Genomic DNA, 22,410 nt, shown 5'->3' on the forward strand with positions numbered 1-22,410 from the left:
GAAGATAGATGCCATGGACAAGTTCTGAGCCTCAGATGAAAAAGGACTCATTGCCCATGGACTGGTCTGAGCGATTGCTAATCAGCAGCTCATCTTGGTCAGGACCCGACCAGATTGTTTTCAGGACATGTATTTTTGGAAAGTGTGGTGTGAAGCCTCTCTTGTTACACGGGAAGGACTCATGTAGGAAGTCTTGAAAAAATCCTGTAGTAGGTACAATGAAGCAACCAGTTTTCATAGTCTGAGAAGCAGTGGGAGAAGCATCTTTGGTTCCCTGTGCATCATGAATAATTTGGAGAACTGAGGTGAATGTCAGCATGATGAAACTTTTGTATCACTGTTGAAACATATATGAAATAAACCTAATGCTTTAGCTTGTCATGAGTTCATTATTGCCTTAGTGACGGTTCATTTTGGGCAGTACTTTCAAATATTAACATTTTAAATTTTTTGTTTCATTCTAACACAAAGATAAGTAATCAATGATTTTTTTTTCCTGCTGAGGGGTGATGCTGTTTAACATCACCTAAGGCAACACAGCGTGACAAGTATTTTGCTTGCAGTCTGGAGGGAGGGGTCAGCTGTTGTGAAATTGCATCACAATTTTCTTTCACTAAAGCATTGGATATGCCACCAGCCTTTCAGAGCATATTAGATTTCAAAAACTTTAACTTATTCAGATACTTTTGAAGTGCCATGGCTCAAAAGAGCTAATGATAAAAGTGCATAATGCCCATTGTGTTAGAAAGATAGAGAAGCTGTTTGAGCATAGATACTCCTGTAGCTATATTTTTTCTGCAGAATGACTACTAGTTTTAGACTTTCTCAGAGAGAGGTCAGGGAAGTTTTGTAATCAATAAGGAGCAGCTTTTGTTGTGCCTTAAGGTGTGCAGTTGGCTGACCTTGCTGGTGAGCAACTTAGACCGTTGGATGCAAACTGTAGTGCAGTTTCTCATGTGTCACTGAACAACAAATCTGTTGTTAAAGACAGTGTTTTGCCAAGCAGAAATATGTCTGCAGCCTGTACGAATAAGGAAGTTTAAATGAAGCTTGCTAGCAAACAGTCCAGCAGGAGACAGGATTCTTAGCAACAAAAATAATGAGATCTGTCATTCCGTCTTAAATTGTTGAGGAGCGGTAGCAAAGCAGCTAATATGTGGATGTTAATCTGGAGTACTGATTTCGGTTTGTAGTGTGTATATTCATGGTTACCTTGGATGACTTCTAATAGAGCTGCAAAAGCTACTTAAGAAAAGCAAGCTGATTGTTAGTAGATTTAAATTCTCAGTGCAAGTCTACACATCCTATAGGAAACTTGAAGATTAGTGGTTTTCAATTTATTAAAAAAAAAAAAATTTCTGAATTCAAAGAAGGCTAGATAATAATTTTCTGGGAAGAAAACTGTGTATCAGAAGTTGCTCCACAAATAAATAACATTGCGGGGTTCAATAAATAACATTGTGGGGTACATTTTAATAATGGGACATTGTTTTGGATTTTTTTTGTTATAAACTCTTGCAATAGTTTAATATTCCAATTAGAGAAAATTGGGGAAAGTGTCAAGGGAGAGTGAGAACAAAAATAATCCTTTAGTAAGAGTCATTCATTTGTGTGCTGTATTAAGTCTGCCTTTATAAAACAAAAATAAAAACCAAAACAAACAACCATATTTTTAGCAAATAAACTGCATAGCAATCGAAATGTAAATTTAGAAAATTAATACATCTACATAGAATTTTCAAGGTTAAAGTTTAATTGATTTGAATTAATGCAGAAGGGTGACACTTCTTTTCCTTTGTAAAAAGGGCCTATTTGTTTTATAGGCTGTATTGGGGCTTTTGTTAGTTTCTTGCTTTATTAAGCTTGCTTCAGGAGAGAAGGGTATTTTGTGGTGTAGAATGATGCTTGGAATATAGACAGTGAAGGTGTCCTTTCAAGTCCTGTCTCTACTTGTTCTGGGTTTTGCACCAAGGAAAAGGGATATGGCAGTCTTAAGGATGTTCTTCTTTTTGTATTTTCTGTTAACATATTACCAGTGTCTGATGACCTCAGAAAGTTATAAAGGGATACAGGGAGGCAGCTAATGGCTGGAACACCTCTGCAGAATCTGGTTCACAAGTAACATTACTTGCCATTGAATTCTCTGACATATCTCTCTTGTTTGGGATTAAGTTTTGCATTTGGCTCAGCTTAACCTAATTTTTCAACTCTGACATTTGAAATGTGAAAGCTGTAAGTATTCTGGGGTGGGAATCTCTGGTTTGAGATAAGACATGAATGGTGGTTGCTGTGGCATTTGGAGGTCAGCATTGCCAAGGAAAGCTTTGTTTCTTTGTTGAACCCTAAACCTTGTAGGAAGTGCATAAATCTCATCTTGCCTCTAATGCCTTTGTGTAATTTTCCAGTTCTACTTTTCTGTAATATTAAAAACCCTCATATTTAGCTTTCAACAGCTAGAAACTCATAGTAATTATCTGTTTTATCAGCAAAGTTTGAGGCAGAACTTCTGTGGTGTGCATATCTCCTATCTTTCCTGTTAAAACATCTATAATGATAGTGCAAACAAAGTTTTCCAAGTTAATTGAGTGTCATAATGACTCTCTCTGCAGCATTTCATTTGGCATAAGAAAAAGCTCATTTAGGCTTTGCAGGAGTTAAAATCCCAGTAATGCTCATGAGAATGTTCTGTGAGCAAAGCTTGTATTAATCCTGTTCCTGACATGCTCACACATAATTTGATGTGAAACCTGAAGCACTTGTACTGAAAGATCTGCACCTGCGTTTTTGGATGTACAGAAAGCAGTAATATGGGCACAGACTGATACCCAGTTACTCGGTAAAGGTCAAAATGACCTTTGCATTATTAATATCAGCACAAGGGTTGTATTGAGGCAGGAAAAGTTATGATCAATGTTGTATAACCCCATAGAATAGATCTAACAGCACATGATTAATCACTGCATTTGTGGAAGATATCCCAAAGTCAGAGTGTTTTGGGTTGTTTGGTTTTTTTTTTCCAGACTCCTGAGTCAGTCATTGCTGAGTTGTTGCTGACTGAGTTCTGCTTATGTTTAACAAGTTCTGTGCAAACATTTTTTATTTGCTGGTATCTATAATTTCTTTGTGTGCAGACTCCCTGGCTGTACATAGTTTAAAAAACAGCAAAGGTTATTAGTGAGCAACGGTAAAATAATTTGAGGATGATTTGTAAAATCCATGTCTATGGTGTCGGTGGAAAGCATTAACAGCGTATTTCAGAAGTATGGTTTTGTTACTTCTCAGCATAAAAATTGAGAGGGTTGATGTAGAGTTTTTAACATAGTGAAAAAGGATAGTTAATTTCTGACCTAGCCAAATCTTAAACACAGCAAAATCCCACACCTTTTAAAATGCTTGCCACTGAAGCTGTTTGCATTAGCTGTATCTGTTAGAGTGAGATGATGATTTCTTAAATTTCAAGGCTGTTTTAGTGTATTTCTTGCTTGGTAAGAAAACATGAGTTGCACTTTGCTGTTGGAGATGATCTCAGCTATTTTAAATGACCCTTGCAGTGTGTGATGAATTCTGAATTTTGACCGTAGACCTCATGTGTCATGTTTTGAGTGAGGTTGGCTGGGACATGCGGTTGTGCCATGGTATGTGATCATTGCTAGTCCTTAGGGAAAGTGGAATTTTTTGAATATGCTAGCAAATGTAATGGTAACACGCTTGTGGCAAGGGTTTAAGGTGATGGGAGGGAATTGTAGCCTGCTTATCACTGGCAGAATAAAGTAAGTTGTTTTCATAATGATACTGCAGCAGAAGAGCAGTGTTTACTCTTGGGGAAGTGGTGTAACCCTTGTGTGGACTTCTGTCTTCTCAACATCTTTTTCAGCAGGCAGTCCTGCAGGAAGCTCCATACCTAGTGGGTGCTGTACAGCATCCAAGGGGAGAGAGCCTCATAACGTCTGTCACAGGCCTAGTCTTACACAGTCCTCAGACCTTCAGGGTTTTCTTCTGTGGACCAGGATCTCTCATCTCTTCCTCACTTTTTCTTATTTTGCCTTAGATCAGGAAAGGAGGACTTGGGGTGAGTCTAAAACACTTACTTGGCACTCCCATTTTTTTCCCTCTACCCAAGGAAGGCCCAGACTTTTCCTGTAGTGTTGCACTTGTATTTCCATCTGCCAGAAGCTAGCATGGCTGCTGAAAGGGACACTATGCATGGATTTAAACTCCCATGATCCAGCCCCTCCCCAAAGCAGATTTTCAGCCTGTGGAAGTTGATCAGTTGACCTCCCTGATCAGGTGCACACTGGTGTAGATCTGGACTGGGAGTTACTGATAGAGACCAGAGGAGACAGAGGAAGCCACGGGCAGGATGGCTTAAGTAAGCAGGCTGGACGCCTTGCAGCTGTAAGGAAGAAGAGCAGTTATCTTGCTTGTTTTCCCAGCCCCATTTCGGGGACCCAGGGGACAGTTGTTTTAAGCCGTTCACCCTGTCACATTACTAAATTTATGATGAGTGTCTTAAAACTCAGATATACATGTAATATATCAACCGGTGTCTAGGACCTATAGAGCCTAAATGAGCTGTTTTAAAAAAGTGAACTATCTCATCCTGCAAGTGGAGTACTGCAGGAGAAAGAGGAAAAAAATTGTTACCTGGTGGTAAACCAGGTGTGAGGGCTGAGAATGTCAGACTCTACTTGTGTCAGTGCAATGAAACTTGAAAAACTGCATTGCTTCTTTATGCTGTTGCTGTGGTGTCTGAAAATAGAGCTTCACATTTGTTGTCTGAAAGTCAGGTATCAAAGAGTGTTTATGGAAAGTAAAAATAAGATGTTTCTGTTACTTTCATTGGTGCAAGGGTAAGCAGACCTGAGGGAAATTACCAGTTTTATAGTATGCTGTTGTTGTTAATTCTTTATTCTGTATCAGATTTTCAGTGGAAATAAGTTTAGAAGCCAAGACTGCATTTGCTTTGAGAGGATTCCCTATGTGACTTCATGTCATGAATAGGTGACAGGAAAAAAAGAATTGAAGTTCTGTGTAAATCTTAATATCCCTGTCTTCTGTCATACAGAAACCTGAGTGATGAAACTTGCTGCTGAAAAAGCAGCTTCCCAAACAAACAGCACAGGCACAGAGGCACTGGCTTCAGGAGTGTTGGAAAGAGAATTGACAGCACCTGACGGCGACTCTTCAGCTAACTGCGATAGAAATACAATTAATTGAGGAAAAAGTATTTTGAAAAAGGGTTTTACTGCACCAGCCTCTGTTGTATTGCACTAAATGAGACACGGTCTTACAACCTTCAACATGTGTAATGCCAGATAGAGGGAAAATTGCGTGGATTTTACTGTTCAGGCAGCATGATTCATGCAAAATACAAAGCTGGATTTGTGTGGTTGGCAGTAGAAGCGGCTCTGTAGAGGGACAGGTAAAGCACTTGCAAGTGGTAATGCTTTCATCACCTTGCTGCATCCAAAACCGAGAACTCAATTATTTTCGCAGACCCGTTCAGCATTTTGTTGTTGTAGTTCTTCATCCCAAATGTAACTTGGAATGTGGTACAGGTGGATTTGAGAATGTATGAATTTCTTGTGGTCCGTTCTGGTTGTCTTGCTACATTGAATGGGTCTGTTTTTGTCATGCTGTGAAGTGTTGTCCTAACCAGTTCTAGTGACATTCTCATTATGATTTGTACAATTGAACATGAGAGGAAGATAGTTTCAAAGTGGCATGTGTGATAAAGCAGGTGTGGTGCATTATAGTGAGTTAAAGACACTCAGAACGAGAACAAATTTTACCTGTTCATAAGTCAGAGATGTCCTTGCATAACTTGTAATGCTTGAGGAAATCCCTTTTTATATCTTTTTAGGGGTTTTTTTTGGACACAAACAGTTTTGTTTTGGTTTTACGAAAAATGGGTGCATTCCACCTGTGAATTTTAATTGGGATTTTTTTAATAGTAGATACCGCTGCAAGGTTCAATTTCTGATTTTTATATAGCCAAAGACTGTTCGAAGTTTTGTTTTCATTACTTCTCCACTGTTTTGAATATCTTGGTTCAAATTCCCTACTTCAGCAACCTTGTGCAACTCCCTCAGGGAGGCTGTGCTAGGTCTTACAAAACCAGGGAGCTGACTCTGGCTCCTTGAACTGAAGTTGCCTGTTTCTTCTAGCGCAGAAGCTTTTTCTCAGGACGGACAGGTAACCTCTTCCAAGCCTCTTCCTCTTGAGGGTGCAGAATGTTTTGCTGTGCAGTTGAAGAAGTACTGGTTTGTAATTTTATATGTTGATGTGAAAATTGCTCCTCTTTTTCCTTCTGTTGCACTTAATGCCAGATAACTTTAGGGAATTAAAAAAAAAAAAGGCAGTGTCTTGAACTTGCCTTTAAAGCTAGTTTAAGGCTGGTTTTGCATACTGTCCCTGAGAAGTGCATGATGTTGACAGTGTGGAGGAACATGTACAGCCAAACAAGTTGAGTGTTCTCAGTGGGCAAACTGGCCCACAGATACTTTGATAGTGAAAACTGCGTCTGTGTGGAAAAGGTAGTTGTTGTATTTGCCTGCTCTGAGAGTCTGGAAGTTTCAGAATCTGTCAGTAACGGGCGTATTTTCTTAAAAACTGGCTTGAAAGCCTGAAAAACTAGAATCTGATACTGAAGTGGGTTTTTGTACACTATCAAGATAGTAAAATAGTCATTTCTAAAGAATGTGAACAATTCTTCATGTCTTTTCCTTGTGGTTTTTTTTTTTTTTGGGGGGGGGGGGGGCGGTGGCTATGTATTTCTCAAGGCAAGAGAGAAAAATACCAGGACAGCATTGAAAAACACTTAAGTATGAAACACTGAAATGTAGGTGTTTTGTAATCTATGTTCAGATAACTCTTAAACCTGTCAACACTACTGATGCAGTTTATGACTGCATTTATGAATACTGTAGTATTACATAGTTAAAAAGGAGCAAAAGTTCTCTGAAAGTGACAAAATTTGCTTATTTGATCTAAGCTTATAAGAAAGCAGGTGGTATAATACAGCATATTGGTCTTTGTTTTAGCTTTCCTGGGTTGGCATGTTGTCAGAATGAACATGGAAATAAGTAACTTCTCTTATTAATATTAGAAGATGTTTCCTCATAATTGGCAACTGACAGTCTTTTGGGTAAGATGTGTTTTTGTGGGTCTTTGGGGTTTTTTTAGCTCTTGATTTTACTTTAGGGACCTTAAAGACATCTGATAAAGAAAAAAATGAAAAATGCAAGAAGAATGTAGACTTTCGTTTTCTATTACTTTTCTATGTAGACTTTCGTTTTCTATTACTTTTCTATTACTTTGACCAGAATATTATTGTGTCCCTTCTGAATTTTTTGTTTCCTAAGTGAAGGCTGTGTGAATACATAAAGATTTTACCCCTGAAGTGATGCCTTAAAAAGATGAATCTCAAGCGAAAGTGCTGGTACTTGTTACTTTCTTTATGCATTTGTGCATCATTGTTTCTTCTCTCATGTGCTGTGGCTGTTGCCATCACACAGTTGTGTTGTTCTCTGCCTTTACTGGAATTTGGTTCAGAACCACTACCATGTTTTTTATTAAAATACTCTTGTGTTGATATTTGTATGGTATTGTAACTGGAAGAAAGCTGAAATTGTGAAACCCACTCAAATCCTTTCCTAGATACTATCATGAAAGCTCCCATTCAGTTTTATGGAGGTTAAGTTGCTTAACAACAGATTCTCTCAATATCCTAAAAAATGGAGAAACTCTCACCATGGCAGTAGCTGGCCCAACCTTGATACTCTTATTTTGTAAGTGGGTTACAGAAGGCATTTGTAGCTCTCTGCCACCAGATTAGTCTCTATATTTTTCTTGGGTTTTTTGAAGATGCTTATGATATCTGAGGAGTGCCGAGGTGATAGAAGTTAAAACTGAGGATCCCAGCAGAGTTTGGGTGAGTTAGAGATGTCTTTTTGAGATCCAGCAGGGCTTTTTTCACTTCATTTTTTCAGAACAAGGTTTTTAGCATGGGCTTCTGCTTCAGGTTAAAGCTCTCGTACTTACTTTTCCTATAATGTTTAGTAAAAGTAGACCAGTGCTGATAGGCAATTATATGGGTCTGTGAAATTAAGATTTTTTTATGAAAAGTAAACTTTGCAGGCAGGAAAGGGGAAAAAAAAATTTGAGCTTTGCTCTCTAAATATTGTAGCACATTTGTTACTTGATTTTTCACCCCCAGTGTCTTGCACAGTTGGTGCAGGTATAATCACCAGCTCTATCCAGAGTGGAGTGGGGGCAGTGTCAGCAGCCGTTATTTTAGTGTTTCAGATGAATTATTTAAATACAGTGATGGTAGCGTGCACTGATCTTGAAGTTCATAATCTGGCCTACCTTTTCATGTAATTCAAAACTGCAAAACGACACATAGCATTAACAGGAAAGTTCTTAGTCACAGACCCTGTCTGTGGGCAGCTGTCTGTGCAGTCTTACTCATAGCTGTATGTTGGCTTTATTGTGGCTTCCACATAAGCTTTTAAAATAGTTTTTCTAAGAAAGCTGGTATGTATAGGTTGTGGCTGACTTGAAATAGAGGGAGAAAATATAGCTCTAGTTGTGAATATCAAGGTATTTATCTGGAAATAGTGTTTCAGTAAGGTCAGTGTATAGTGCTATAGCACTTGAAATGATCCCAAACTTAAAATTTGCCCCTGTGAGCTCCCAGAGAAACTTCCAAGTAAAGAAAATTTGTTTAAAAGCTAGTTTTCTTGAGTTTTCTTTTTTCTTCTCTTCATTTAGAATCACCTGGACCTGGTGATTCTAGGACCAGGTTACAGGAGGAATGTGCTTGAATAAAAGATGAAAGAAATGCTCCTGAATCTGTGTGGTAATTGATGTGCAGGAGGAAAAGTAATACATGGTAGTTGTTCTTTGGATGTTTTTGTTTTGTTTTTTTTTTTTTTTATGCAAGTAGGATCCAATGGCCAGAAGTACCTTGTAATACATTAATGTGGTTTGGAATTTGACAGATTAGAAGCCCTTCAAATAAATAAAGTGTATGCAAACACACATATATGAAGGATTGTGGATCTTTTATGAAAAATTTTGTTAAGGCGACTATCCCTTTATTCTATGTAATGTATTCCAGACTGTCTTTCATTTGTAATCCAGTAGGTGTTTTCTTTAATCTTTGAAGACTTAGTCACACTTGTCAAAATAATGAGCAGTTTGTGGTGTAATTTTTCTCCCCAAGCTTAAGTAATCATTGCCAGAAGAAACAGTTTAGAGGGTTTTTTTCCAATAAGTTTAGACTTAAGTTCTGTTAAGTCAAGGGCATAAGTTTTCTTAAGGACCTTCTGCAGTACCTGCTGTAAAGCATCACGTGTGAGGTTTGGGTTGAACAAGAGCACCTGAAGGATGTCTGCCAACCTGCAGTGCTCACACAGATGTTTAACTTCATGCTCAAGTCCTAGTTGGATTAATGGGCTTAATTATGTCATAGCTTCTGGCAAGCTGGGAGTATTTCTTGTGTGCAGCATGGCTACAGGTGGTGTCTTGACAGGCAGGCAGTGGCAGTGTGACCAAAGGAGAATGAGCCCCTACTTGCAAACCACCCTTCACCTTAGCCCAGCCACCCTCACACTCAGCCCCATGCCTGTGGGCTTCTCTGCCGGAAGCACTGATGGTTACTGGCCCCTTCCCAAAGACCACACTGAGGAGGGATGGATTGCTTTTAGGAGCAGAGTTCTTGAGCTGAGGTGCCACAGCTTGGAAGTCCTAGCAGCTCATCTGCCTCTTTCCATCTCTGTGGAGATTGAAGGGTGCCCTGACCTCCAGCCATCTGCCACCTGTCTTTCAGTCCCCAGTGACCTCAGATCATAGTTCAGAAACCTGGAGCTATTTGCTGAGACTTGAAAACCTCCGTGTCAGGCTGTTTGAAGTAAGCCAGGAAAGTGTACTGGTCAGCTAGTTTGTTGCTAGGCTTTTCCGAGGAGTTTCACACTTACTGTAGCTATTCATTTAGATGCAAGTGTTTTGTTATAGTGAAAGTGCTTGTACAAGCTATAGGCTGCTGGAAGCTCTTTCTCAGGAGAGGCAAAAGAGAATTTTCTTTTTCCCTTAAGGTACATGAAACCAAAATAGATGATTATAGTTTGCTCTGGGAGCATAAGCTGTAGGGAGGTGTGCTTGGATCTGAAAACTCCAGTACCAGTAGTGTCCGTGTTGATTGATAGCCTCTTGTGGCAAGCAGGAATTTTTGGTAAATTTTACCTATTCACTTCAATACTGAGTAGCTAAAGCCATAGAGGTGTTTTGGTGTAGGCTGGTTTGTGGAGAACTTCATAGCTGATCAGATCATTTAGCTTGCCTGCCCTAGTTTGTTTTCAGCAGAACGAAAGGTGGATGTGGCTTTTTACATCAAAAGTAAGTCAGTTACATTCTGCTACTGTTTGTGAAAAGTAGCTGGTTGGTAATAACGTGGATGGATATAATGCATTTTCATGGTGTATCTTGTTCAGAAACGATTGTGGGGAGAAACAGACTACCTTGCCCTCTTTATATGCTAACATTCTCTGCCTGTGAAGCAGGCACAGGCCTAGCCCTGCTAGTAGCCTCTACCCGGACCCACCGCTCTGACCACCTACACAACTTTAACCTTCTACAATGCTAAAAATTATTATTCAAACTGCAACATTCCTACCCCTAACCTTCATGTCCCCACTTAAACACCTATGAACTAACATTACATTACACAGCCTGCTAATTGCCACTATCAGCCTACAATGACTAACACCAACTTACTGCCCAAGCAAAGGCCTAACTCCCTGAACATCAATCAACCAAATCTTCTCCCCGCAACTAGTCTTCTCGTGCTGACTCCTGACCCTCGTAATCATAGCAAGCCAAAATCACCTAGAGCAGGAACCTGCCATCTGCAAACAAATCTTTGCCACAACAGTAATTCTAGCCCAACTATTCATTCTCTTAGCTTTCTCAGCCTCAGAGCTAATACTCTTCTACATCGCATTTGAAGCAACCCTAATCCCCACCCTCGTCCTCATCCAACCAGAACGCCTAAATGCCGGCATTCATCTCTTATTCTACGCACTAGCTAGTTACTGAAATTACTGTTTTGTAACCAAAAGGGTGCTTGATGTAGCTGTTTGATGCCTTCTACTATACCAGAAGCCACAAAACGGGCACTGTTGAAGATCTCTGGAAAAGACCTTGTATAAGCTCACCTTTAGAGACAGACCTGCAGTATTGAGCTGCTTCTTGTAATTTTCTCTAGCTTGTTTCTTTTGAGGCTTCTGTCTTCTGAGTCATTATAATCTTCTGGGACAAGAATGAAGCCATCAGAAGTGCAGTGGAGATTTTTTTGTCAGGTGCACTTGCATCCTTAGGAGCCCCTCCTTAACTATTGACTGTACTGAAATCTACTTCAGACCGGCAGTGACTTGTTAAAAAACACTATGCCTTCATGTGGCTCAGCCTTCTAAAAGTGCCTTGATGAACCATAGGAAATCCATATGCTAAATACTATCTGATGTAACAGTGTTATGAGTCTGCATATTAGAAGCATGTTATGTAGAAGAGTCTTAGGTTAATGCTTTGTTGTGTCCGGTTGTGATTGCTTCATGGTGGCCTGCTCTTGACCTGTCATTACAGCAAAATAAATACGAGCGTGCTGGGTTTCATTGTCAATATCCAGAGCCTCTTTCCTAAGCTGGTGCGTAATGCAGTTCTTTAATAATGGAGGAAAGTGTTGGAACTGCTTTATATGAATTTAGTAAAGGTAGTTGTTTGTGAGGCTGGCTGGTGTCTAACCTGTCTCTAGTACATCCTGTACCAGCATGTGAGGGGTCCCAGACTCTTACCAGTATCAGTAGTTGCTACTGCAGTGCAAGTACTGAATAATTTTGTGCTAGGTGGATATCAGCCAGTTTGGGATAGGAGAAACAAATTGAGTTCTAAAAGGGCTGATGTGTCTGCTTTTTATCAGGTCTGCTTAATATTTTTTTTTGTGTTAAGTGCAATGTCAGGATCTTGGCTCATTGGATGCAAATGTAGCAGTTCTGGTTTTTGTCAGGAATGCTCTGCTCTGGAAATCTGGAAAATAAAAGCCAAACTTTTAAGGAAGGATTTATTATAATTCCCATATCAGAACTTGCCCTTTAGGATTATGTGGTACTGATGTCAAAGCCTGTTTCTTACCCCTTTTCAGAAAGGACGTTTTTCTGACGGCTTCCAAGCTCTGGAGTGTGCAGGAGGGTCAGAAGGGTGGCAGGTATGTACATTGAAACCAGAGGTACATCCCCACAGCAATGGGGGCTGTGTTGGATTTGTGGTGACTGTTACAGGTGTCCTTGTTAGAAAAACAAATAAATGTACTTCAAGAATACTGGGGACTTAGTGCATACTGAAAAATGTAAATTGGGATTGGATTATAAATTTGATTTATTAGATTCTTTTGCTTCAAGACCAAAATACTCAGGAAACTTACCAGGAAAGGACTTCTTTCACTCAGGAACATACTCAGTAGTTACCTGTTCTTTAGTTACCACTAAAAGGTCATTTTCAGGGTTGCACCTTCCCTGTGTTGTGTTTCGTATGTATGAAGGGGTACTGCGCTTGCTTTTGGAGATGTTTGACTCAAAAAGTGTTGCTGGACACCTAACATAGTTTTTTTCAAAGCACACATACCTGTTAATTTAGACATGCAAGTACTTTCACATGTGCCATTAGGCATTTTCAAATAACTTCAAATGACTCATTCTGTCCCATGAGCCCAAGAAAAAATGAGAAAAAAACGGAGCAATATTTTTGATAGTGACAGTATGTTTAACTAGTAGGAGAAGATGAACTTCAGGAACTTTGTTTTTTTCTAGGTTTTAACTGCAGCACTGTCATTGTCACAACCCAGGTTTAATATTTGGGATTACCCAGTCAGGCAGAAAAGGGTCTTGGAACGTGCCCAGGGCAGCTCTTGAATTCTGTATTTTGGATAACTCAGCATCCAAGTCAGCTCTTTCTTGTTGCTCTTTGAAGTTGAATCCTATTCCTAGAGATCTACCCATAATAATCTTAAAAATAAGAATTTTAATCTATTTTTTCTTTTTTTTTCTTTCTTTCTTTGTGTAATCTTTGCCCACAGAAAAAGAATATAGTAGTAAAAGAACAGGAATGTGAGTTTAAAAAAAGTAATGGATCTCTAGCAGTATCCCTCTGAAGATAAATTCTCTTCTTTAAGAACAAGCATTAGTTTCCTGAGGACTGCTTGATGACGTATTTATCATGCAGAAACAGAAAGTACTGATTTCTGGCCTAAAACTAGGAATTTGTTTCCTCAGCTTTTATATTGTAGCACTAGTGCACATCCTCCATCAGGCTTTGTGGTAGAGATAAAGACCACACCAAATTGTCTTTGGAATCTTCATCTAATTTGTAATCATCTAGCAACTACAAAGGATTTGGTTAGAGTTCAAAATGCAAATAATTCCATGCTTTATGTCCATGTTAATTGTAAAGGGCTACTGGTCTGCTAGTTTGAGGCTGTACCTTACCTCAGGAGAAGATGAATCCATGTGTATTTTATAATAAAAAGATTGTAAATAATGGTGTTTTTCATGAGACTGGATAAAAATGGCACTGTGCTTGAAGTTTTTAAAAGGGTGGGAACTAAAGCACCCTGTCTTTACTGGTCTGAAAGTCACAAGCTATGTAAATAAAACCCAGCTGTCAAAGGTAATTTGTACACTTCTCACTGTGTAATTTTGATTACCTAAAATACAAATATTGCTAACTTTTCAGTTATGGAAACAAAATTGAAAAAGAAAAAAAGCAGGTTTAAGCAAAATCTCATTGTTGAATTTCTCTGGTTTGTTTTTCAAGTATTGAGCCTTAGAATCTGTTCTAAAATAGGCATCAATAAATATTAAAGCAGGCTTGTATTCTGTTAAAGCTTCAAAAGAAAGTTATTTAGGGAGAACTTGGAATTTATGCTGTCTGACAGTTGAATACTTTAACTCACCCTTTTCTTCTGGTAGAAGCAATTCACTCATAAATTTGCCTGTCTTCACATATTCAGCTTTATATCTCTCATCATAGTAACTTACAAGTTACTCTTGGCAAGTTTTGCAAATGTTTTTGGGTTTTTGGTTCTTTTCTTCTTTTTTCATTATCTAAAAATAGGGGGGTTGACTGCCTGGCAAACCTGCCATGGTTGTTTCACTCCTGGCAGTGGGAGGGAAGGGTGTCTTGCAGTTGTTCTTTACTGTGAGATCCTCATTTTGCAGTCTCTGGACAATGAGTGATGTGACGGTGATTTTATGGAGAGCTAGGGGAAATATGTGTTTTAAAGGGCCTTCCTTTAAGGAAGATGGTCTTCTGTCTGGCAGCCTCACTGGGGGGCTGCATCTCCTGTGGTCATGGAGCTGTGCATTGCTCATGCTGGGGAAGAAAAGTGGGTGATAGCATAGGTGGGAGAATAAGCACAGAGTAGATAAGGGATTGCTAGGGGAGATAAACCCTGTGGAGGAGAATAAAGTGCAATACAAAAAGGGAGGAAAATCATGGAGGCACTTAGTATGGCTGGGGAATCATGAAGAGAGTGATGGAATTGGGCCAGAATGGCTAGCGTGTCTTTGGCTTTCTTCAAGGGAGAGGCTGGATCGTCTGTGATGGTAATGATCCTTTCTTGGAAATCACAAGAGTCCCAGCTATGATGCTGACTGTTTATGGTGTGTTAATAAATTCTCCTGGTTTTAACCTTCATATACAAAATAAACTAGATCCGCTTAGCATAAAACTAGATCCACTTAGCAGTTTATGTAATACTGAGCCAAACTGAGAAGTTGCACAATGCAACCAAGTGTTTATCAGAAGAAAAAATATTTCAAAACGAGTGTTGCAAAATTGGCCATTTCCTAGCTTTGAAATTCCAGAATCTGGCTAACTTGTGTGGTATTTGCTCATACGAGGTATGCACTTGGATCCAGCTGTACTGTACTGACTGGGGAAGGAGACACTTGCCTCTGGGTTGCATTACTTATAAAAGAAACCTGGGTACTGGCAGGGTTTGTGGAATTGACATCTCTGAAAGATGAAATTTTGTGTTCACAAGTACTTCTTTGTGTGTACTTTGCCTCTGTGTCCTAAAGGATGAGAAGGATGACAGTCTCCTTCCCATGACTGGTTTTCCAACTTCCACTGCATGGCTAGGATTTTGCATTTTTCCAGAAGGTGGACTAAAGAGCTGCTTCTTTGATGCCCAGTGACACAGGTGATGTGAGAGATGGTTTCTGATCTTCGTAGCAATCAGTATATGCCATTGCAACTTCCTGGTTAAAACTTGTACTAGTATTCCTTACTAGCAGTTATGCAGCCTGAAATTTTTCTAACAGCTTTAGATTCAAGAGAGCAGAAGGTTGTTTCTACCTATTTCTCTTCCCATCCATTACAATTTTACAGGTCAAGGGGAATGTTCACAGCTTTGAGCTCCCAGCTGTGTTCTGCCAAACTGACAGGACCTGCACTGATTGCTTCTGCAGTTGACCTGGTTTTAGTCACCATAAGTACAAGCATCACAGAAAACTCATTTTGCTCCATTTCATCATTACACATTACATCACTGATGCAAAATTAACATCATAGTCCCTAAACTAAGGATTTATTGATGATTTACCTCAGAAAATTTAAACAGTTTTACAGAAAAGTAGACCTGTGGTCATTTTAATCAGAATTTTTTATGTAGCCAAATATTTCAGGTTTCTTTCTTCTTTACTTCTTCAGTGTCCTTGTTTCCAAGCAAATTGTGGCTTATTTTTTTGGACTGGAGCTCAAAGTATTAGGAGACCTAACTTTTCAGAAATTCAAAGCACTCAGATCTAATCAAAGCTAGTGAGCACTGATGGAATTGAGTTAATCTGGAAATGAGGCCATTGTCTGGGCCTTTTAATTTAAATTTTTTTTTTTTTTTTACTCTTCCTTCTTGTACCACTTGTGTTATGTAAAAAGAGGTTCATATTAGATTATGAATGACCTCTCAGTGGATGTCAGTGAAGGACTTACTCCAGATAATTTTCAGCACAGGGAAGGGATGGGTAAGGTAGAGTAACTAAATTGAAGGCTAAATTAAAGGACAAGGTTCTGAGTGCATTTTCATCTCTATTTAAAGTTATATAAATGAGAACAAAGTGGATCTTGCACAATTGGGCATGTAATGCTCAGCGTAGTAATTCTGTAACATGCAAAATTTTGCCCTAGATCAAGTAATGTCTGACAAGTCAAATTTATTAATGTGAAAAAATCCTGTACAATAGGAATGAAATCACAGATTTCCATTTTGTATAGCCAAAGCAATTCTCAGTCCACACAGCAAAGCAGGCATTAAAGGATCCAGCCAGACCTTTTTTTTCTTCAAAAGATAATGTAATTTGTTTCAAGCTTCACTGTCATTTTGTATTTACTGTGGTAGGTGAGCTAGACTAGGAATGTAATGTGGCTATAGGAAAACTCAGGATTTTCCTTTACTAGGGTTTATATTTTCTAATTCTGTTTGAAAGTCCAAAAAATGTACAGGACTTCAGAAGTCTCCTCTGGAGTCGTGTCTGCTGTATGGTATTGTGCATAACTGATAGCGTTAAGGTGTCCTGGCTGTATCTTTAAAAAATAAATTAAAAATAAATTAAAAAAAAATAATCAAGAGTTAACAGGGAATTGATTTTTACATGCATTCTTTTCAGTAACAAAAGGTAGCATTAAGAAAACAATTAGCTGTGTCAAACTGCTGTTTTCCTCCTTACATTTCTCTTAAAGTAAAATAGCTAAACTGCCTGGAACTTAATAATTGAACTGTTGTTCTCTTTTTAAACACTCACCTGTAAAGCTGTTTGCTTGCCCCAGAATATGTCATGCCTTGTAACTCCAATGAGTGGGCACTTTTTAATGTATGGAGAACAAAACCTGGAATTGCTTGTATATGATGACAAACAGGAAGGATGAAAGACACACAAAAAAGCCTAGTAAGCTTAACTGAAAACATACTAAAACCCAAAATGATTTATATGATCTGCTACAAACAGCTGGATTTGATCCAAAGTGCTTACCAAGACCAAAAGAAAATCTGAAAGAAATATAAAGTTACAGGTTCAGCTTGAGCAAGTTAGAGTCTTGTGTGGATATTTTCTTAGTAGTTAAGATATTTATAGAAATAAATGAGATTTCTAAGTCTTTTAGTCTTGCCTTTGATTTACTAAAGCAGGTGCTAATAACATGGATGGGTATAATGGATTTTCATGGTGTGTCTTGTTCAGAAACGATTGTGGGGAGAATCAGACTACCTTCCCTCTTTATATAGCCCAAAAGATACTGAAAATACTGTTTTGTTAGCAAGAGAGTGCTTGATGTAGCTGTTTGATGCCTTTTACTATACTGGTAAGCCACAAAGCATGCATTCTTGAAGATCTCTGGACAGGGGAGAGAGAATCTCTACCCATGAACCCTTAAGGAAGGGTTCATGGGTAGAGATAAGGACTGGTAGAGGTTGCTCATCTAATATCATCATGAGTGAAGCAGGCTCTAATTAGAGATACTAATTGAAAACATTACTTGCACAATCAGAGCAGGATAATGAGAAGCAAAAAAAGCCCTTAAAAACAACTGCCACCCCTCCCTCCTTCCCAAGCTTTACCTCCCTGCCCCAGTGGTGCAAGTGGACAGGGAATGGGAATGATAAACCATCAGCCATGGTTTATCCTGCTCAGGGGAGGAGTCATTCCCCAGCTGCACCGTGGGGTCCCTCCCATGGGAGACAGTTCTCCATTAACTTCTCTGATGTGAGTCCCTCTCAGGAGCAGCAGCTCTCTGTGACCTGCTGCAGTGTCAGTCCCTCCCATGGACACACAGTCCTCCCAAAACTGCTGCAGCATGATCACGCTTCCATGGCGTGCAGGCCTTCAAGGAGAGGCTGCTACAGCAGGGGAGCAGGGCCGCTCTCTCCACAGTTCTCTCATGGGGTCATAGCTTCCTATAGCATCTACTGCTCCAGCCTGGGGCTCCTCCAAGGTCTGCAGGTGGATCTCAGCATCCCAATGGACCTCCATGGGCTGCAGGGGCACAGCTGCTTCACATGGGCTGCACCAGGGGCTGCAGGAGAATCCCAGCTCTGTGCCTGGAGCACCTCCTGCCCTGACCTTGGTGTCTGCAGGGCTGTTCTCTCACATGTTCTCACTCTGCTCTATTCTGCTCACTGCTAAAACTGTTCTACCAACTGTGGTTTGATTCTTCTTAGGTATGTTATCACAGAGGCCTTATCACCTTTTGTAATTGGGCCAGCCTTGGCCAACAGCCCATCTGTCTTAGGGGCTGCCACAGGTTGTCTCTACTCTATGTGGTGGAAGTTTCTAGCAGATTCTTCCACGAGCCACCCCTGAAGCCCACCTGCTACCAAAACCAGGCCATGCGAAATCAATACACCTTCACTTGTCCTCCTGCTGAATAACCTTTAGGTATTACAGTTATTATATTGTAGTGTTTCTCTTACCAGAGTCACCTCGGTGTCTCAGGCAGTGGTGCACAGTGAAAATCTAGCATCTTGTGCTGTGCTGCAAAGGATAACATGTGTTTTTCATCACCACTCCAGGTGTACACGTCTCAAAATCTATTTATGATCAAGTAATCGGTGAATGCACTCACTGCTTCTGGAGTCTTCACTTACGAGTGGTTGTAGGAGGACGGGAAGAGTGGAGACTTCTGGAAGATGGCATAGAAATCAGTGAAGTTTTGTTTACTAGGACAGGCCTTTCATGGTCTGAGATCAATAGCTGACTTAAAGACGCGATGACTTTCATGGTGCTTTCACAGTACTAGCAGTTTCACTGTTGAAGTGTTTTCTCTCCTAATTTTTGTATGCAGTGCATTAGCTCTTCATGTCTGTAGCTGAGTTTTTACCCCCTGCACACTGCACACTTTGAGTGAGTTAGTAGCATTAAAGGAAAATTCACTAAAAAAAAGACTTCTGTAAGATCCCAAGTTTGGGAGGTACAGTGGATTGTGTAACCATTCTTACTATTAATGCTGCCGTTCTCATGTTCTTTGCTCTGTGATACTAGTGTTTTTTGTTATCTTTGTTTATTGTTTGTTAGAGAGGTGGGATTTTCTTTGACACATTGTTGAAAGAATAGACTAGAATCAAGTTTTGTGCATTAAACATAATTGACAATTTAAAGTATTTACACTTGGAATTCTTGATTGAAATGATTGCTTTCAATTGTTCCCCATTTGCCATGTAATGTGGGTCTTGTTTTTAAGAATGATTTTTACCAATTAATATATTTTGTATCAAAATTAAGATATGCAGACAGCTGTAGAAATACTGCAACATCAATGCTTTTTTTGGCAGTATTTGGTTTGCTTTCTCTTCTACTTCTTGCTTCCCTCCTCTCTCCACAGCATAATTTATTTCTCTGGTGAAACAGAAGAATGCACTCAGTCACACTTCTCAGCAGCTCTGCAGCCTGTGGAGTGTGTGGGCAGTCTCTGTATGCAGCATCCTGGAAAATGTGCGTTCTCTTGAAGTGATCTGCTGAAAAGCACGTACTTGTACAGTTGTTCCAGCCTCCCTTGTGTTGCTGTCAAGAGCTGAAATGCCTGGTCTCTAATAATACACCCTGGGGTCTCCATTTCATCTGCCAAAGAAGCGCTACCTGCTGCAGTTATCCAGTGAGCCCCGAAGAGCAGGGACACTCAAGATGGCTCTGTGTGCTTTTTATGCTGTTTGGGGTTTGTTGCTAGAAGTGGCAATAGCGTTTGGTCCAGTGCCGAGGATCACTTGGGAACACAAAGGTAAGAGCAGAAATTTAAGTATTGTAACATGGGACATTGCCACATCCTCAGGGTTTCTGTGGGATTTGAAGCTCTGTGAGGCTTTAGGTTCTTTCAGCCAGCTTGCTGTGAATTGGTCAGGTGTTGCTACTTTGCTCACCATATGAAATGCTTAGGACCAGAATTTCGAAAGTCATTCAGGCACTGGATTAACAGATTTTGGTTCCTTCAAGCAGCTTTGAAAACAGCTTTTGAAACAGATGAGGAATTCCAAATTTGGCTTTTTCAGCTGAAGGGTATTGCAACTGAAACTTGTTTCAGGAGAAAACCCCAGTAGATGTATTTTATTTTAAACAAACTATTCTTACCTGGAGTCTGAATACATTAGCGAAATGCACTTCTCCGGCTAATAATCTATTTTGACACCGAGCCGTCTTGAGCATTAAATAAATCAACAGACAAAGGAAAAATCAGCATTTGGCCCTCTTTCGACAGCATTTTATCATGTCTAGATATGAAAGTCTTTCACAGAGCAATGCTTTTCTTGCCTTTGAAATTGCAGCATGTATTCATAATCTCCCAATACAATAATCAGAAGTCTGCAAATATAAGTAAAAAGTAATAGAAATCAGGGGATCCCTGATTTTGGTTTAATAATTTAGCCTGGGTCTGAAAAGAACTTCAGAGCAAAGTCTGTAGAGTAGTTATTTGCGAATATATGCGTTTTTCCCTTTTTTCTGCTCCTAACGCCCCTTTACCCCTGTGGCATGGATGCTTTAAGAGATTTTGTCTTTGGGTCCTTCTTTAATGTAAATAAGCAGCAATCGATTACTTTCCCAAATATACAATAACTGAACAAACGCAAACAAATGCATTGGCTGTATAATGAAGCAATCTTAAATAAGGATGTTAAATTCTGAGCAGATATTCTGTAGGAAAAGATAAATGGAGATTAAGAATGTGGTAGGAATAAGCAGATTATGGGATGACTGTAGGAAGTGTTTTTCCTACTGGTTAGTATAGCAATTAGTGAGTTGCTGACACAGCCTTTCAGAAGGGGTGGCCTAGACAAGGCTGCTTAGACTCCTTGATGCTTCTGTCTTTTTGTTAAAATTTGGCAAGTTGCTGTATAGTAAGGTACTCACATCCAAATTAGTCAAAATAAATGGAGTTTATTTTCATTCTTGCTGTTTCTTTCTCTGTCTGCTAAAGATTGTTGCATTTAAATGTTGAAAGCCTATTTTGAATAGAGGAGGGAATTTAGTTCCATGTAGTTGCATGAACCAGTTAATCCATTTTGGGAAAATTTTCCTGCCAAGTAAAAGATTTCAAAATTACATGCTTGAGAATATAGTTTAAAGTTAATGTTTCTGGAGTATTACAATTGAAAATGTGCAATTACTAGTGATGCAATTGGATGCAGTAGTACATTGTTTTCATCTGTATCATTAAAAGCCATGCTTAATTAATCTTGCGTCTTCATGTACAAAGCTTTCAGTTATTTTTACATTATAGTTGTACATTCAGAAAAAATACCCTTTCGTATTAGTCAGTTTGTGTCATCTTTCTTCAAGCCTTTCTGGTCCATTCTACACACTTCCTCATTCCACTGCCTTTTCTCTCATATCTCCCTGTTTTTCTTGTCTTACTTCTATTCATCTTGATTTTTTCCCTGATGCTGGTATTTTGTGTGTATGTTGTATATTTCATCTCTGGTTTTCACTTCACAATCAGCTGCATATGGTTTGTTATTTGCTTCTGTGTCTTCTTTCTGTAATGTCAGTATGCTGAAGAGTTGTCTTAAGATGCAGGATATTTTGTAGGATTTGTTCAGGGTAGTTGCCAAGGGATGTGGTGACTGGCCTGATTTTCCACAGTAGATGGTTCCTCACCTTTTCCTTTCCACATACCAGTCTGATAGTGGATGTGGAAAACACAAGTGTAGGGAAAAAAAATGAAGGAAGAAGTGAGTTACAGGGATCACCACAAGAGGAAATATTTGAGCATTTGAAATTGAATGAGAAAGTTGGGACAAGTGATTGTGATGTTGGTGGAAGCTGCTGTTTCTGCTGAATCAAGCTTCTGAGGGGTCCCTTGTCTTTTACATGGGTCGTCTGAATTAACCTTTGTTGTTTTCAAGTTTTCCAACAGCTGTTTAGACAACTTAGAAAAAATTACTCATGAGCTTGACCCTAAGTGATTGTGTTTCTTCATGAGGCGCTATTTTTTTTCCATTTCAACAGAAGTCCAGCTAATACATTTTAATGAATCAAAAGTGTCAAACTATTCAACCTTGCTGTTAAGTGAAGACAAAAACATTCTATATGTAGGAGCCAGGGAAGTGATCTTTGCCTTAAACGCGATGAATATTGCTGAGAAGCAGCACGAGGTATGCCTTTTAATACATTATCTTCCATGTAAAAATTGTACTCCAAATTTGACTTAATTTCCCGATATCAGTATCACTGCATTTTTGCATTTTAGACAAGTAGGTACCTAAAAGAGAAATTGCTCTGTATGGTCTACTCCATTATTATTTCTAGAAGATTTTACAGACTAAAAGTGAATAAAAAAGGAGAAGCTGGATATAAGCAAGTAATTGGGATTTCT

At 39.3% G+C, this 22,410-nt stretch overlaps 1 protein-coding gene across 9 annotated transcripts in view; it reads left to right on the forward strand.

Moving 5' to 3' along the window:
* The window catches only part of SEMA4D (semaphorin 4D), an 83,369-nt gene that overhangs the window by 43,478 nt on the left and 17,481 nt on the right, over positions 1-22,410 (forward strand). For 4 of the 9 annotated variants that reach the window (XM_059873804.1, XM_059873801.1, XM_059873802.1 and 1 more), the window contains 3 exons: positions 12,203-12,265; positions 19,429-19,821; positions 22,044-22,189. In XM_059873804.1, the coding sequence (XP_059729787.1) occupies positions 19,728-19,821; positions 22,044-22,189 (240 nt within the window). In that variant the 5' untranslated portion in view covers positions 12,203-12,265; positions 19,429-19,727. Of the gene's footprint in view, positions 1-12,202; positions 12,266-15,137; positions 15,260-19,428; positions 19,822-22,043; positions 22,190-22,410 lie in introns of those variants that run through there. The other 5 variants (XM_059873809.1, XM_059873808.1, XM_059873806.1 and 2 more) reach the window with 2 other exon arrangements.

The sequence above is a fragment of the Haemorhous mexicanus genome, chromosome Z (assembly GCF_027477595.1).
Source record: "Haemorhous mexicanus isolate bHaeMex1 chromosome Z, bHaeMex1.pri, whole genome shotgun sequence".
NCBI lineage: Eukaryota > Metazoa > Chordata > Aves > Passeriformes > Fringillidae > Haemorhous > Haemorhous mexicanus.